The 15,513-nt window shown below is 44.8% G+C and overlaps 1 protein-coding gene across 1 annotated transcript; it reads left to right on the top strand.

Moving 5' to 3' along the window:
• The first annotated feature begins 269 nt into the window (after positions 1 to 269).
• On the top strand, positions 270 to 14,079 carry IFI30 (IFI30 lysosomal thiol reductase). The gene is made up of 7 exons (XM_075611063.1): positions 270 to 428; positions 6,382 to 6,576; positions 7,405 to 7,479; positions 8,178 to 8,273; positions 9,429 to 9,581; positions 11,167 to 11,235; positions 13,737 to 14,079. Exons 1-7 carry the CDS (start codon positions 312 to 314, stop codon positions 13,809 to 13,811), a joined length of 780 nt encoding a protein of 259 aa, XP_075467178.1. The 5' UTR covers positions 270 to 311; the 3' UTR covers positions 13,812 to 14,079.
• The last annotated feature ends 1,434 nt before the right edge of the window (positions 14,080 to 15,513 follow it).

Genomic DNA, 15,513 nt, shown 5'->3' with positions numbered 1-15,513 from the left:
GAGCCATCTTTATTAGACCCCGCAGAGAGAGAGAAAAAAATGTTTTACATCAACGTTTCTCCAAAACAGAACTCTACTGAATGATTTCACAAGTAGGCTGGGAAAGAACTGAAATAAATGTTTGTTTTTTTGACCGGCTGCGTGGGATTGTCTCTTTAAGGTTCACTAAGTTGGACTAAGTCACGGTCCTTACACAGAAAACAGGTTTGTGTCAGAGTAAGCAGGAAGGAGGCTGAGATTTAAAGGGAGGGACTTAGTATTTATAATCTGCTGCTCCCACAGGTCCCTCCCGAGTACTGTATCTGTACACAATGAAGTCTGTTCTGCTTCTCCTCTCTCTCTGTTTTCTGAACGCTGCCTCTCAGCAGCAATGTAACTACCCTCCAAGCGCCTGGTGCAGTTCGTGGGAAATCGCCAAAGCGTGCCAGGTAGGAGCAGGGCCTTTAAAAAGCAGCGGTACTGTGCTTTATCACAGGACAGCGCTTTATCACAGGACAGCACGGCGCTGCTATGAGCCAAATCTCTCCTCCTCAAATCCCTTCGTTGATTTGCTGTTACATTGTGTGTTCTCCAAATTATTCTGCACTTCAGAGCTTCTCTGCAACATTGGGACGGATTCACTAAGCTGCGATATAGGTTGTTACCCCACGTTCACTACCGTTCAAAACCATGGCAGCTAACGTGGGGTCACGGTGTGGGTAGAGCAGGGGTGGCCAACTCCAATCCAGAAGGGTTACCAACAGGTCAGGTTTTCAGGATATCCCTGCTTCAGCACAGTGGTTCAATCAGTGGCTCCGTCAATGACTGAGCCACCTGTGCTGAAGCAGGGATCTCTTTAAAACCTGACCTGTTGGTGACCCTTTAGGACTGGAGCTGGGCACCCCTGGGGGTAGAGGATAGTGAATGCCGGAAATAGTAAGAAGTTGAATAATGCCCAGTTAATGATGCATACACTTCCCCCCGTAATTACTCCCGTTGTAGCGACGCGTTCACTCCACCGCGTTATTACCACGTTTTACAGCGAGCGCCTTTGCAAACAATGGACATGCATGTTTTAGCACGTACTGTACGATATTTATGGTGTTATATCTGCGTTATTCTATGTAGGCTACATCTGTAATGCATTATTAACCTTGCGCTAACCAGATTCTTCATTTGCAGCAATGGGTCTTATATCTCGGCTGTCACCCACTGCTATGTACCTACTTAGCAAAGCTGTGCTCCCTCTATTTCACCTGAAATCTCTCTCTCCACTCTCCTTACTTCCCTCTCTATCTGCCAAGTTCTTCTCACGTGCCTGTATTCCGTCCCCTTTACTTCTAGTCTGTGTCATTGAGTGTCCCCACTGTGTCACTACATGGATCCTTCTCACTGCGGGGCGTATTCACCCCTTCACTGCCACAGGGGCCTGCAGCGCCTATCAAAAAGTCAAACAGAAAGCAGACCTGCTTAGCATGTACATATAGTGTATACAGCTAGATAGGTCAGCAGTAACAAACATACTTCATACTGCATGCCTCTGTGCCACAGATTCGTTTTATTTATTTATAAAAATTTTTTTACCTGAAAGTAATACATTGAGAGTTACCTCTCGTTTTCAGGCATGTCCTGGGCACAGAGCTATAACAATAACATTAGTGAAAATGAAAGCACTTCTTGATACACCCAAAACTGTAACTACCAACCCAGGTGTCATTAATGGAAGCAATGTTGTATGTTAGGAGTTCGAGCCATTCAAATAATGACATTTGGAAGTAATATAATTAGGATCGGATGGGACATTTAACATGCGTATATACAGGGGCGAGACAAAGTTTGTGAACCCCTTGGGAGTTTCACATATTTCAAACCTCAAATGTTATTAGATCTTAATCTAAGTCCTAATAATAGATAAAGATAACCTGATCAAACAAATGACACAAAAACATGATACTTTTTCAACATTTATTTATCCACAAATTATTCAACATTCAATATCCATGTGTGAAAAAGTATGTGAACCTTTAGTCAGTACCTGGTGACGACCATTGAACAGCTAAGAAACTAAGCATTTTCTGTAACTGCTGGTCAGTGTCTCACATCGGTTTTGAGGAATTTTGGCCCATTCCTCCTTACAGAACTGCTTCAACTCACTGACATTTGAGAGTTCCTTTGCATGGACAGCTCACTTTAGGTCTAGCCACAACGTTTTGATGGGGATTAGGTCTGAATTTTGACTAGGTCATTCTATAAATGCAACATTTCTTCTTCTGCAGCCATTCTTTTGTAGATCTGCTTGTATGTTTAGGATTACTGTCTTGCTGCATGACCCACTTCCGCTACAGCTCATGGAGTAATAGCCTGACATTCTCCTCTAGAATCTTCTGATACAATGCAAAATTCATGGTTGTGTCAATGATGGCAAGCCGTCCAGTTCTTGAGGCATTAAAGCAGCCCCAAACCATCAAACTCCTACCACCGCCATGCTTGACGGTTGGGATGAAGTTCTTCTGTTCGAACGCAGTGTTTGGTTTTCACTAAACAAAGTTTTTTATTGCGGCCAAAAAGTTCTACCTTTGACTCGTCTGTCCAGAGAACATTGTTCCAGAAATGTTGTGGATCATCTATGTGCTCTTTGGTGTACTTCAGATGTGCAGAATAATGCAGAAATGTTCTTTTTAGAGAACAGTGGTTTTCTCCTGGCTATCCTTCCATGAACACCATTCTAGTTCAGTCTTTTTTTGATAGTTGAGTTATGAACACTCACATTAGCCAAGGTGAGAGTGGCCTGCAGATCCTTGGATGTTACTCCTGGGTTCTTCCTGGGTGATTTGCCAGTTTGTTCTTGGAGAGATTTTGTTAAGACGATCACTCCTGGGTAGAATGACTGGTCTCGAACTTTCTCTATTTGTAGACTGACAGTGGACTGGTGGAGCCCCAAATGTTTAGAAATAGTTTTGTAACCCTTTCTAGGCTGATGAGCATCAATAACTGCTTTTCTGAGGTCCTCAGGGATTTCTTTTGATTGTGGCATGACGTGTTTCCACACACCTGTATGGTGAAGACCAAACTCACAAAGTTCCTGAATTTATATATAGAGTGGGGCCTCCCAAACTCACACTTGAAGATCTACCTAATTAGTTAAACACCTGATTCTAATTATCCCCTTTAATTTAGCTGATAAAACCAGGGTTTCACTTACTTTTGCACATACCCTGACGCTTACTTATTCATTTTTTATCTAAGCCCGAAGTGGGCAACCCTGGCGCCAATCACCACAAGTGGTGAATTGGCCAAGAAAGTGTGGCGAATGAGTTTGCCAGCTCCCACAGTAAAATAATTTTTTCCTGACCGTGAGTGCTGGTTTCCGCTTTCTGAATGAGTCGTTGACGCAGCACAGCCATCCAATACTCCCCTCTGCCTTCAGTTGGAGTCTAGACCCGAGCATGAACTGTTATTTTTTCTGGGAACTAAAATTTGTAGTGACGCAAGTAACCGAAAAGCACGGTGCGGCGAATTTCACTTCCCATTCGCCACACCTGTGGCTACATTGAAAAATAGGTTGCACACCTCTTATCTAAGTCATACTTCATTTTGTTTCAAAATACATGGATTTGGTTAATATAAACCCTATTGGATATTTAAGAAAAGACTGGGTTTTATTCAAAAAGGTTATCATGGAAAAACTATGGAGTTTCCGTAATCAGTGGGGTTCACAAACTTTTTCTCGCCACTGTGTGTGTGGCGGTGTTTGTGTGTGTCTATATATGTGTATATGTATAGTTATGCAACAGGGGGATTTTTATACATTTGGGATGATTTGTTGCTCGGCCCCACAGCAACTAAAGGCTTAATATATGTGCGTACGTCATTCTTATTGGCCCCAAACCCTGCTGACATGAAATTGAGGAAGCATGTCTCAGTTTAATCCAAAGAGCAGCGTCCCTTGTAATTTCTATGGAAAGTAGAAATGGTTAAGTGGTTAGCACCCATATACAGTAATAAGCAGAAAAAGCACAAATACAATATAGTGTATGTGTGTGTATGTGTGTATATAAATATATACATATATATATATCTACATATATATATATATATATATATATATATAGATAGATAGATAGATAGATAGATAGATAGATAGATAGATAGATAGATATAGATATCCTGCACTCCAGTGGTGGAGTAGTAATAGCTGGTGCTAAGGTCATAAAAATACACAGCATATAATACCTGAAAGGTAAAGAGACAAAGGCACTCAGCAGTTCAGTCTTGTGTTTGCGTGCACATGTTTAGAATGTATTTCCATATACACAGATCAAAGTACCTGGGGGTATTCCTAATATCCTGCCCCAGCCCCACTGCCTTGTTATAGCTCCTCCATAAACATACATCTATACATCCCACTGCCATACCCACCACATTGTTATACTCCGCCCTATACATCCAACATCCTCACTGCTTTGTTATACGTCTCCCTATACACCCCAATATCCTCCCTGCCTTGCTATATGTCTCCCTATACACCATAACATCCACACTGCCTTGTTATACGTCTCTATACACCCTAACATCCTCACTGCCTAATGTCATGTCTCTCTATACACCCTAACATCCTCACTGCCTTGTTATACGTCTCCCTATACACCCCAACATCCTCACTGCCTTGTTATACGTCTCCCTATACACCTCAACATACTCACTGCCTTATGTCATGTCTCTCTATACACCCCAACATCCTCACTGCCTAATGTCATGTCTCTCTATACACCCTAACATCCTCACTGCCTTGTTATATGTCTCTATACACCCCAAAATCCTCACTGCCTTGTTATACGTCTCTATACACCCCAATATTCTCAATAGGCAATATAGCACTGGGGCAGAGACACGTGACCCCAGGGAGCGAATAGGGCTGCAGCATCTCCCTGCAAGGAGATTGATACATTTCGCGGGCTGAGAGCACGTTGGCAGTTGGTGACCGGAGCAGCTAGGGGAAGGAGGTAGGGTGCAGGAGTCAGTGACTCCCTGCACTAGGCCAGCAATTCCCCTAGGCCCCAGATAGCCCTGAGTCACCCTAGTGGAGTGTTGTAGGGACAGGCCCTAGGTTAGGGATTTTGCCCCATTAGCTATTTGATAGTAGGGAATAAGAACATTGCGTGTCTTGCTGGGAGAGAGCTGGACTATTTTCAGGGTGGGATCGCCCCTGACGGATCATCCTACGGTGGATCACGGATATCGTGCTGGAGCTCGCCTTGACCCTTTGTGAAGTCTGTTACAGGTCCGAGCACCGGAGTGCTCGGCAGGTAACCCATAACATCAAGTGCACCAACAAGGCCTATCACCAAACATAGTGGCTGTGCAGTCACACACACACACCTGTATCTGACTTGGTAGTGCAAGACATTGGGTGGGGTTATCGGACACGGGGTGGGGCCATTCAGTGTTAGCGTCCGCCGTGACGCATAAAGTGTTAGCGTCCGCCGTGACGCATAAAGTGTTAGCGTCCGCCGTGACGCATAAAGTGTTAGCGTCCACCGTGACGCATAAAGTGTTGGCGTCCGCCGTGGCGCATAAAGTGTTGGCGTCCGCCGTGGCGCAAGATTGTGAGAGACATAATGGGTAGTGTCTCCTCTAGAGAGGGACACCCGTTATTCAGTGTGCTAATATGTGTTGTATGCTGTTCACAAGTAAAAGGTATTTGGTTATCTCACATATCGTGTATATGGTTATTGTATGAGGTCCTGCGAGGAACAATTCCTGCTCTGCTAGGAACCATCGCAGGTGGAGGCGCTGCACCGAGTAAGTGGTTACTCATAGTATCATAATTGCCCCAGGTTCCCCTTGGCGGAAGCTCAGCCCTCCTGTGAGCCAACAGGTAAAGCACCACCCATTGGTAACACTGCATGTTCTCCGCACCCACACTATAATCTGCGATTGGGTGGGGGAATACCCGTTACACACACAAAGCAGAATGACTCCAATATACACACACTATGATACACAGAGCAGACTGACTCACATACATACATACACATACACCAATACACACAGAGCAGTGACGGCCACACACAGATCATGCTGTGTTGTTTCCCAGTATAATCTGGGCATCACGTTAGCTCTTTCTATAGGCTATTGTGTTAATGTGTGTATACTGTGTCTGGTTGTGTATGTGTTAGTACATTTGTGCAGTGGTGTCTTCCTGGTATTAGGGGGTCAACAGCTATAAATGGCAGAGGGCACCATTATGGCCCATATCGCCTAAGCAGTCCAGCTGGGAGACGCCTTACAGCCCATTCAAGTCAATGAGCAGGAAGGTGTTTCCCACATTGAAAGGTGACTGGTGGCAGAAGTTTAGTACAGTAAGTATGGGCCAATGTGTTTGTCTCGCTGTGTTTGCAGGTAGAAAAGCAGTGCCTGGAATTGTACAGCCGTGATGATGCCAAGACGCCTGCCGAACCCGCAGTGCAGGTGGAGCTGTACTATGAGAGTCTGTGCGGGGGCTGCCGGAAATTCCTCGCCTTGCAACTCTTCCCGACGTGGCTAATGCTTAATGACATCATGAATGTGACTCTGGTGCCCTATGGAAACGCTGCGGTAGAACAATCATTATACAATCTGGGAAGGGTATAACAAGGCAGTGAGGATGTTGGGGTGTATAGGGAGACGTATAACAACGCAGTGAGGATGTTGGGGTGTATAGGGAGACGTATAACAACGCAGTGAGGATGTTGGGGTGTATAGGGAGACGTATAACAAGGCAGTGAGGATGTTGGGGTGTATAGGGAGACGTATAACAAGGCAGTGAGGATGTTGGGGTGTATAGGGAGACGTATAACAAGGCAGTGAGAATATTGGGGTGTATAGAGACGTATAACAAGGCAGTGAGGATGTTGGGGTGTATAGAGACATATAACAAGGCAGTGAGGATGTTAGGGTGTATAGAGAGACATGACATTAGGCAGTGAGGATGTTGAGGTGTATAGGGAGACGTATAACAAGGCAGTGAGGATGTTGGGGTGTATAGGGAGACGTATAACAATGCAGTGAGGATGTTAGGGTGTATAGAGAGACATGACATTAGGCAGTGAGGATGTTAGGGTGTATAGAGACGTATAACAAGGCAGTGTGGATGTTATGGTGTATAGGGAGACATATAGCAAGGCAGGGAGGATATTGGGGTGTATAGGGAGACGTATAACAAAGCAGTGAGGATATTGGATGTATAGGGCGGAGTATAACAATGTGGTGGGTATGGCAGTGGGATGTATAGATGTATGTTTATGGAGGAGCTATAACAAGGCAGTGGGGCTGGGGCAGGATATTAGGAATACCCCCAGGTACTTTGATCTGTGTATATGAAAATACATTCTAAACAGTCTCTCCCCAGGAACTAACATCAATCAATGTCTATTTATTTTGTAGGAGAAAAATATCAGTGGGAAGTGGGAATTCACATGTCAGCACGGAACAGAGGAATGTCTCGGGAACATGATTGAGGTTTGATAACATCAATACTCTATATTTACACTAATTTATTCGAGTTTCATTTCCAGAGGCAGCCACTGCGGGGGTGGAATCCATTCCTAGCAACACCAACTAATCACCCCACCCCCGTTTTGTTTCACTTAACCCCATCACTGCCAGAGAGGCAAGCCGTCTTAGGACCAAAGTTCACTGATGTCACCGACATGTTTAAAGGGTCACATCTGGGCGACTGGTGCCTTTTTTTTATCCAAATCTGAAACCTATAAGTATTTTGAAATAATTATTTAAAGTTACTTTGTAAACACAATGAGCTGAGACTTGGGAGGGGTTTGATTTCCTCTGGCTGCTCCCTTCTGTATCGTGTCACTGTGAGTTTGCACAGGTAAAGCTCCCTTTCTACCTGCCCCCATATCTTTATGGGCTCTCTGATAAGGACAGGGTTGGATAAGAGTAAAGAAGACGCTTGATTGACAAATGTTTTTCATTCAGGAGCCCCAAAGTAATGTGACTTGCAATTAATTTCCCAAAAATTGAAAGCAGCCAAATCTTTGTTTTAGCACAGTTTGATTTGTTTAGGGAAGCCAATTACAAAAAGTATATTTTCTGGACGGCATCTCTGGGGCAGACAAGATAAGCGACTTATTCAATATGTTATTTGTTCGTTTCAAACTGCTGCTTATTCATTGTGGTTATCTGTTCTTATTACACAGGCCTGCCTCATGCATTACCTAGAGAATATTACTGATTACTTTCTGGTGATCTTCTGCATGGAAACGTCCAACAATGTCACAGACGCTCTGCAGTCGGTAAGTTCTCACTCGGGGGCCCGTCACCGACTGACCGGGATCTTTTAGGGTCCAAGATGACCCAGGAGGATCAAATTGTGAGAAGATTGACTAACATGTCCACATGTATGGGAAATTGGTAGTCTACTCTAACGAAGCTGTACTGAATGCAGAACAGTTCATATTCTAGATATGGGGTGGGCAACTCCAGTCCTCAAGGGCCACCAACAGATGCTTCAGCACAGGTGGCTCAGAAGACTGATACAGGGATATCCTGAAAACCTCACGGTGTTGAGGACTGGAGTTGCCCACCCCTGTTCTAGATAAACCAAATGGTCCTTATCTGCCATCCGTTTCTATATTAATAATTGTTTGTTCTTGTATAGTTCTTGTATGGCGCTGCTTGTTTTTACGTAGCTTTACAGAGACATTTTGCAGACACAGTCCCTGCCCCGTAGAGCTTACAATCTATGTTTTTGGTGCCTGAGGCACAGGGAGATAAAGTGACCTGCCCAAGGTCACAAGGAGCCGACACCAGGAATTAAACCATGTTGCCCTGCTTCAACCTCAGTGCCAGTCAGTGTCTTTACTCACTGAGCCGCTCCGTCCCCTTCTATAGTTTATTGTTACCCAAACACGAGAGGCTATAGCTCTGTTTATGAGACTTTTACAGTCATAATACATGTTACAGGGAACTGTCTAATGCAGAGATACCACCAGAAGCTTGTATGAGTTTAAAGCATATGATGTTACAATCTTGCCCTGCTCTTAAAAAAAATTAAAATGTTCAAAATAATGATTTTCTGAAATAATGTGCGTCTGGGGATACCATGGTAACCTTGACCCTGCTCTGGGGAGAGCTCCATTTTAACTTCCCGGACACTTAATATCGCAAATATGTGTGTACACAACATACATTTTTACCCTGCACATTTAATTCACGTTTAACACATATATATTGAAATAAATGATTTACATATTGTATTTATATCACCAGTGGGTGGCATGGATAAAGCATCTACTTATCTGAGCATTGTAATTCCCACCCCATTTCCTGCATTGACATACGCAGCAGTTCCATCACCAGTGGGCAGTGATGGAGAAACCGTCATCTGTTATCAGCTCCGTACCCTGCATTCTTCTAACTTCCGCCCCTCTTTCTCCATCTTTCCACAGTGTCTCGCTGTTTACCAGCCGGACTTGTCAACCAAAAAAGTTTTCGAGTGTGTCAATAGCGACCTTGGGAACAAATTGATGCATCAAAATGCCCAGCGGACGGAAGCCCTGAATCCCCCACACCAATATGTCCCCTGGATAGTCATCAATGGGGTGAGAGCTAAAGTACGATCCGTAACCCTGTAATCAGACCCATGAAAGGGTCATGATGGCAGTGACCGGCTTAAGGTGCTACATTTGGGTGATTGATGCCTTTGACAAAATCTGACACCTACAGATGTAGCCAGACTTACCTTACCCAGAGCGGTGACACCAAATTTTTTTTGCCACGGATCCAGGCTAGGTAAGAGCCACAGGAAGCAGAGGGGTGGGGCTTTCTGGGGCACCCACAGCATTGATCCCCACTGCTCCGGGCTGTCGCATTCTGTGGCTTTCCCCGGCAGCAAGGAAAGTTCAGGGGTTCGGTGGGCACCCCTAAAGGGGATCTTAGACACATTATTAGAGAGGGTTGGGGTTCCTTACAATGCATCTGGTCATAGATGCGCTATTAGAGAGGGTTGGGGTTCCTTACAATGCATCTGATCTCAAACGCGCTATTAGAGAGGGTTGGGGTTCCTTACAATGCATCTGATCTCAGACGCGCTATTAGAGGGGGTTGGGGTTCCTTACAATGCATCTGATCTCAGACGCGCTATTAGAGAGGGTTGGGGTTCCTTACAATGCATCTGATCTCAGACGTGCTATTATTTATTTCTTTATAAAATATTTTACCAGGAAGTAATACATTGAGAGTTACCTCTCGTTTTCAAGTATGTCCTGGGCACAGAGTTAAGACAAATAATACATGTTTACAAATACAGTTACATAAATGAGCAGGGTATACATTATATACAAGACATTGCATGCACAGTTAAAGATAATATATATTATGGGCGTATAAAACAGTTACAGACCAGATTAAAATGTGTGACCGCCTCTACTATAGAGGGTTGGAGTTCCACAGAATTTTACAATATAATTGTAGGGTTCGTTAACCAAAATAAGGTTAAAAATCACTGGTCTACAACATCTGTGTAATGTTTTTAAATTAGTTCATTTGTAAACATGATAAGCAGAGACTTGGGAGGGGGTTGATCTCCTCTGCCAGCTCCCTTTGGTGTGATGTGCAAACTGTTGTTGAACACACATTGACAAATAAAGCCCTCCCCACCCCCCTTATCTTTATTTGCTCTGTGATAAGGGCCTGGTGGGATAAGGGTAAAGAAAACTCTAGACTGACAAACATTACCCCATTGAGGGGCTCCAAAGAAAATGGACCTGTGCTTTATTGTCACAGAAACAAAAGCAGCATTTTGCTAATAGCACTGTTACATTTATTATAGGAAACCAATTAGATTATTCAATTCTGTTTAAAAAATGCTGAGTTTTTTTGTCCGCTACATAATGGACACAGTAGATGTAGATAAACAAGAGACCATCAAGGTTTGGAAACCTCTGTAAACACGTAGGGGCCATATTTACTAAGCAGTGTTGAGGCTAAAGGCACCTTCAATATGACGGGCTGTAAGGGGCCTTCTGGCAAAGCATAGTTCAGTAAATCTGGACGCTACGTCGATATCATCCTCATTAAAATCCGAACCTGCACCTGCACTTCTCCCGAGTCGGTACGGCTGCCGGGACTCGGCTTTATGTACAGAACATGGGGAAATAATGACACCCTTTCTGTATTTCTCTTTAGAAACACAGCGACGATCTGCAGGCCCGGGCTCAGGCTGCATTGTTTAACCTGGTCTGTGATACATACACAGTAAGTAAATATGTGCACGGTAAAGCAACGATACGGAGTGCAGACTATGTCTGTCTATCACAGGCATCTCTTTAGACACATAGTGACCCTGAGTATTACTCCGGATTTATTTCCAAACCGGAACAGTCACGGGTTTATTTATTTAACTAACCCTTTAAATGCCACAGTGCCCCGCAAAGCCCCTCTCTCAATCAAATGGTTAAAGGTGAACTACACCCCAATTAAGAAAGACTTTAATCTGAATGTTTTTCCCGTAAGGTAATAACTTTTTGTACTTAATACATTAAAGCTGCAGTCCAAGCTGACGGTTTATTTCCCCACCCCCCTTAAATATGTGCACCAATACAATCCACGCAATGATAAGTCATTAGCTAAGTTGACGATCGATCCGTTCTCCTGTGATCGATCGGTGAAGATTGGGCTCGGGGGTTCACTAAATGGCTGTCAGTGCAGCAGAAGAGGACCAAAAATGCAAAGTTCTGTGGGGAAAATCATGTGGCCAGGCAGTCACTAGATACAATTGGTGCACTGATAGAGAGAGGGCAGGGCTCAAAAAGGGGTGTAATACAATAAAGAGTTATGTCTGCACACCTGAATGTATATAATAAAAGCAATATACTGTACTTGCTATTTAGAGGTACCGGTGCTCCATGGTTCAGGGAAAAATACTGTCACGTGTGATTTCAGTAGATATGACCAAAGAGGAGGATCCAGGGCACTACGGATTTGTAGAAAATAAATTTATTCTAGGCACACACAACGTTTCGAGCTGTACAAAGCTCTTTCTCAAGTCACTGGCCAGTCACTTGAGAAAGAGCTTTGTACTGCTCGAAACGTTGTGTGTGCCTAGAATAAATTTCTTTTCTACAAATCCGTAGTGCCCTGGATCCTCCTCTTTGTTCAAAAAGGGGTGCGCCAGAGCCTGTTTCAGAAGAGGAGGGGATATGACTTTGTAAATGGTTGCTATAGAAACAAAAATGCTTGTTACATTATAATATATTAAAAATATCATTCAGAATTGTTTTAAAAAAACGCTACAAGTATTTTCTCATAGTACAGAACTGATGTTTAAAAAAAAAAAAAACACATGTAGGATATTGCTTGGTCTGCATCTTTAAGAGAGGACTAAATATCAATAAAATAATCCAGCTATATTATCCCAAGTATTGGACTACAGGGTTTCCCTCTGTGTCGCCATGTTCAGGGTTCTGCGTCTCTCTGTTGTCCGGCTGTCACGTCCTGTGATGTAATTTATGTCTCGGCTTGTGACAGGGACCATTTAGTGAAAATAGGTGTTCTCGTATCTCAGGAATTAGTTGATGCCCAGAGCTGCAAGTAACATGGTTCAGCTCCCGGAGCCCCCCTATTTTTCATCCATGGAAAAAGAACACCTCTCCTATTTTCACCAAATGGAATATATATATATCTCTCTAAGGCCCGGGCCATAGAGGGGTGGGGAGAGCGGAGGCGCGCTAACGCTGAGGCTTGCCTGCTTCAGTCAGCGCGATTGCACGGACTTGCAGGCGAGCCAGCGTGCGCGAAGGGAGCCGGGGGGAGGTGGTTGGAGGCGGGGCAGTGACGTCGCTGGGCCAATCGCCCGCGACGCACTGACGTCAATGTCACGGCGCCGACGTCACGGCGCCGTGATGTTGACGCTGCTGTGCAGTGATTGGAGGTTTTCAGCCGACAGCGCCCTGAAAAACAGCTTGGCGCTCGGCTGAAACCTCCAACGCCTCAGCACGCCTGCGGACGCTCGTGTGAGCCCCCTCTCAAGGCATCCTCATTGAGGATGCAGGGGCTCAGCGCGGAGCGTCCGCACGCATCAGCACGGCCTGTCCATCTATGGACGCAGCCTAAGGATGTCTGCAACTCATTTTGATGTCACGTGCAACAACCGGAATGCCTCCGGGAGGAGCAAGGAGGAGACGAGGCAGAGAGACAGCAGGAGGGGATGAGACCCAGCAAAGAGAGGAGGAGTAAGGAGGGGAGAGGAGGCAGAGAGACAGCAAGGCGTAGAGTAGACAGAGAGAGACAGCAAGGAGGGAAGGAGAGACCACAAGGAGGGGATAGGAGACAGAGACAGCAAGAAGTGGAAACTGATAAATGACTAGGAGGAGGGAATGGAGAGCAGTGTGCACATTGGTCAGGAGGGAGTGCAAAGAGAAGGAGGAGAGACATCAAGGTGAGTAAGAGGAAACAGACAGCAAGGAGAGGAGGAGACAGATTAGATGAGTAGGGGAGGAGGGAGTGTAGTGTGCACAGAGAAGAGCAGACGGTAAGAAAGAAAGTGCAAGGAGAGGGGAGGAGAGCGCAAAGAGGAGCAGGGCATGATGGAGGAGAGAGTAAGGTGGGAAAGAGGGGAAAAGAGACAGCAAGGCATTACAGAGAGGGGTGAAATGAAAAAGTAATGTTTAATTAATAACCTTTCAGATCTTCTAGATCGACGTGTTACGCCGGATACAGCAAGCATATTTATATTTCTCACACCTCTCTCAAACCAGGGGCCGAAGCCAGATGCCTGCTCGCACGGGAAGGGAGCTGCTCCCTTGAAGAGAAACGCACTGTGTTTAAACTGAATTTTCAGCCGCTGTGGAAAAATAATCTGATGTCAGAAGAGCACACGTTCCTTCCAAATCCTTTGTTGGCTCAGGGACTTGTTACACATTACAGGGACCGTGATCAAACACCACGAAAGGGATTAGAAATGTACCATGTTTTTAATATACGGTATATATATTTTTTAAAACATTACCAAATCAAAGAAACATAAAAGCAAAGATTTAATCTTCAGATGTTCCTTATTTTCTCAAAACTGTTTGACCTGCCAATAAACTTCTAATCTCCCCTTTGCCCTCTGAATATTATATAGTAGGTAATGCCGTGTCGCAGTATAGAAGACACAATATTATAGGTAATGCTGTGATCCAGGTAATGGCGTGCGGTATTCGCAGGGAGTCTGTTCCATGCGTCCACTACCCTTTCAGTAAAGCAAGGCCTCTGCACATTTCCTCTAAGGGGGTTATTCATTGAACTGTGATAGTGCCAAGCGGGGCACTACCGTACGGAAATTCCCATTAAAGACAATTGGCCTTTCCGTGCCATAGTGTCCTGATCAGCACTATCTTAGTTTCATGAATAATCTCCATATGCAATATTCACAAAAAGGCTATCTTCTCCTGTACCTGAGAAGACTTGTCTGATGTATCTGTATGCAGCTGTGGTCTTGTCCAACACTGGGATAACAGAGAGAGAAGAGAGAGAGAAGAGAGAGAGAACAAAGAGGCGACAGCACTCGGCGGGTATCCAAAAACAATAGTTGTATTGTGGTTTGAAACGTTGGTCATATGTGCTAATATTCTCAATACAACTATTGTTTTTGGATACCTGCATAGTGCTGTCGCCTCTTTGCTACCTTTACTGTTGGTAACGATAATGCTTTCATATCTAGTGAGGATAATAACATAAAACAGTAGGCTATTTTTGTAGATCGTTTGGTAGTTCGTTGTTTTAGTAATTGTTATACCAGCAGTAATTAGCTTTTTATGCACAAGACTGTGGGTACACATGGAGCTCTATAGTTACATCATCAAGTCTCCTATTCAAGTACATACCCAACACTGCTAATATTTACCTACTAATAATAGCTCACTAGTGCCTGCATTAAACCCACTCACAAGGAACCTGTGGTAGGTCAAGTGTACATATCCCCATTTGGACATTTAGAAAACTCTACCCAAATAGGCTACTATTTACAATTATATACAAATGTGGCCCGGTCCCTCTTCATCTCACCTTCCGCTGTGACTGCGACCGACAGCGGAGTATGGGGGGTGGTGCGCGGCAATTGCGGAGGCCACAGAGTCACCGGAGCCTCCCGGCGGTTCCCCATTCAGGGCGCCGCCATGTTGATTATGCGCACGCATGCGCAGTGAAGTTTGCACATGCGCAGAGGAAGCTCCTAGCGGCGGTCTTTAAAGATACAGGGCTCTGCGGGGACTACAAGCCCCACAGTGCACAGGGGCAGCTAGTCAGGTGCCAGTACAGATCCAATAGGACAGCACCGATCCCCTGCTCCTAGAAAGGATACTTTTGGCGTGCTGCAAGCCACGCCAGTCGGGGCTGGGACAAGGAGAGGGTAGGGTGTGAGTGCAGGGTGTCTGTGGCCACTGCAGTAGGCCAGACCCCCATCTCCCCTGTAAAGCTTGTGGCTGCTACAGGGACAGGCCCTTAGACAAGGACACTGCCCCTTTATCTTATTAGTGTCAGGGACACAGCGCA

Source organism: Ascaphus truei, chromosome 8, assembly GCF_040206685.1.
Source record: "Ascaphus truei isolate aAscTru1 chromosome 8, aAscTru1.hap1, whole genome shotgun sequence".
NCBI classification, from domain to species: domain Eukaryota; kingdom Metazoa; phylum Chordata; class Amphibia; order Anura; family Ascaphidae; genus Ascaphus; species Ascaphus truei.
This window is presented reverse-complemented; position numbering and strand designations above follow the sequence as displayed.

What these genes read in the sequence shown, in the direction of transcription:
- IFI30 (XM_075611063.1), top strand. Translation starts at nt 312, where the DNA reads ATGAAGTCTGTTCTGCTTCTCCTCTCTCTCTGTTTTCTGAACGCTGCC. An exon ending in GTCTCGGGAACATGATTGAG is followed by an intron (nt 7,480 to 8,177) that starts GTTTGATAACAT and finishes CTTATTACACAG; the next exon opens with GCCTGCCTCATGCATTACCT. An exon ending in TGGTCTGTGATACATACACA is followed by an intron (nt 11,236 to 13,736) that starts GTAAGTAAATAT and finishes CTCTCAAACCAG; the next exon opens with GGGCCGAAGCCAGATGCCTG.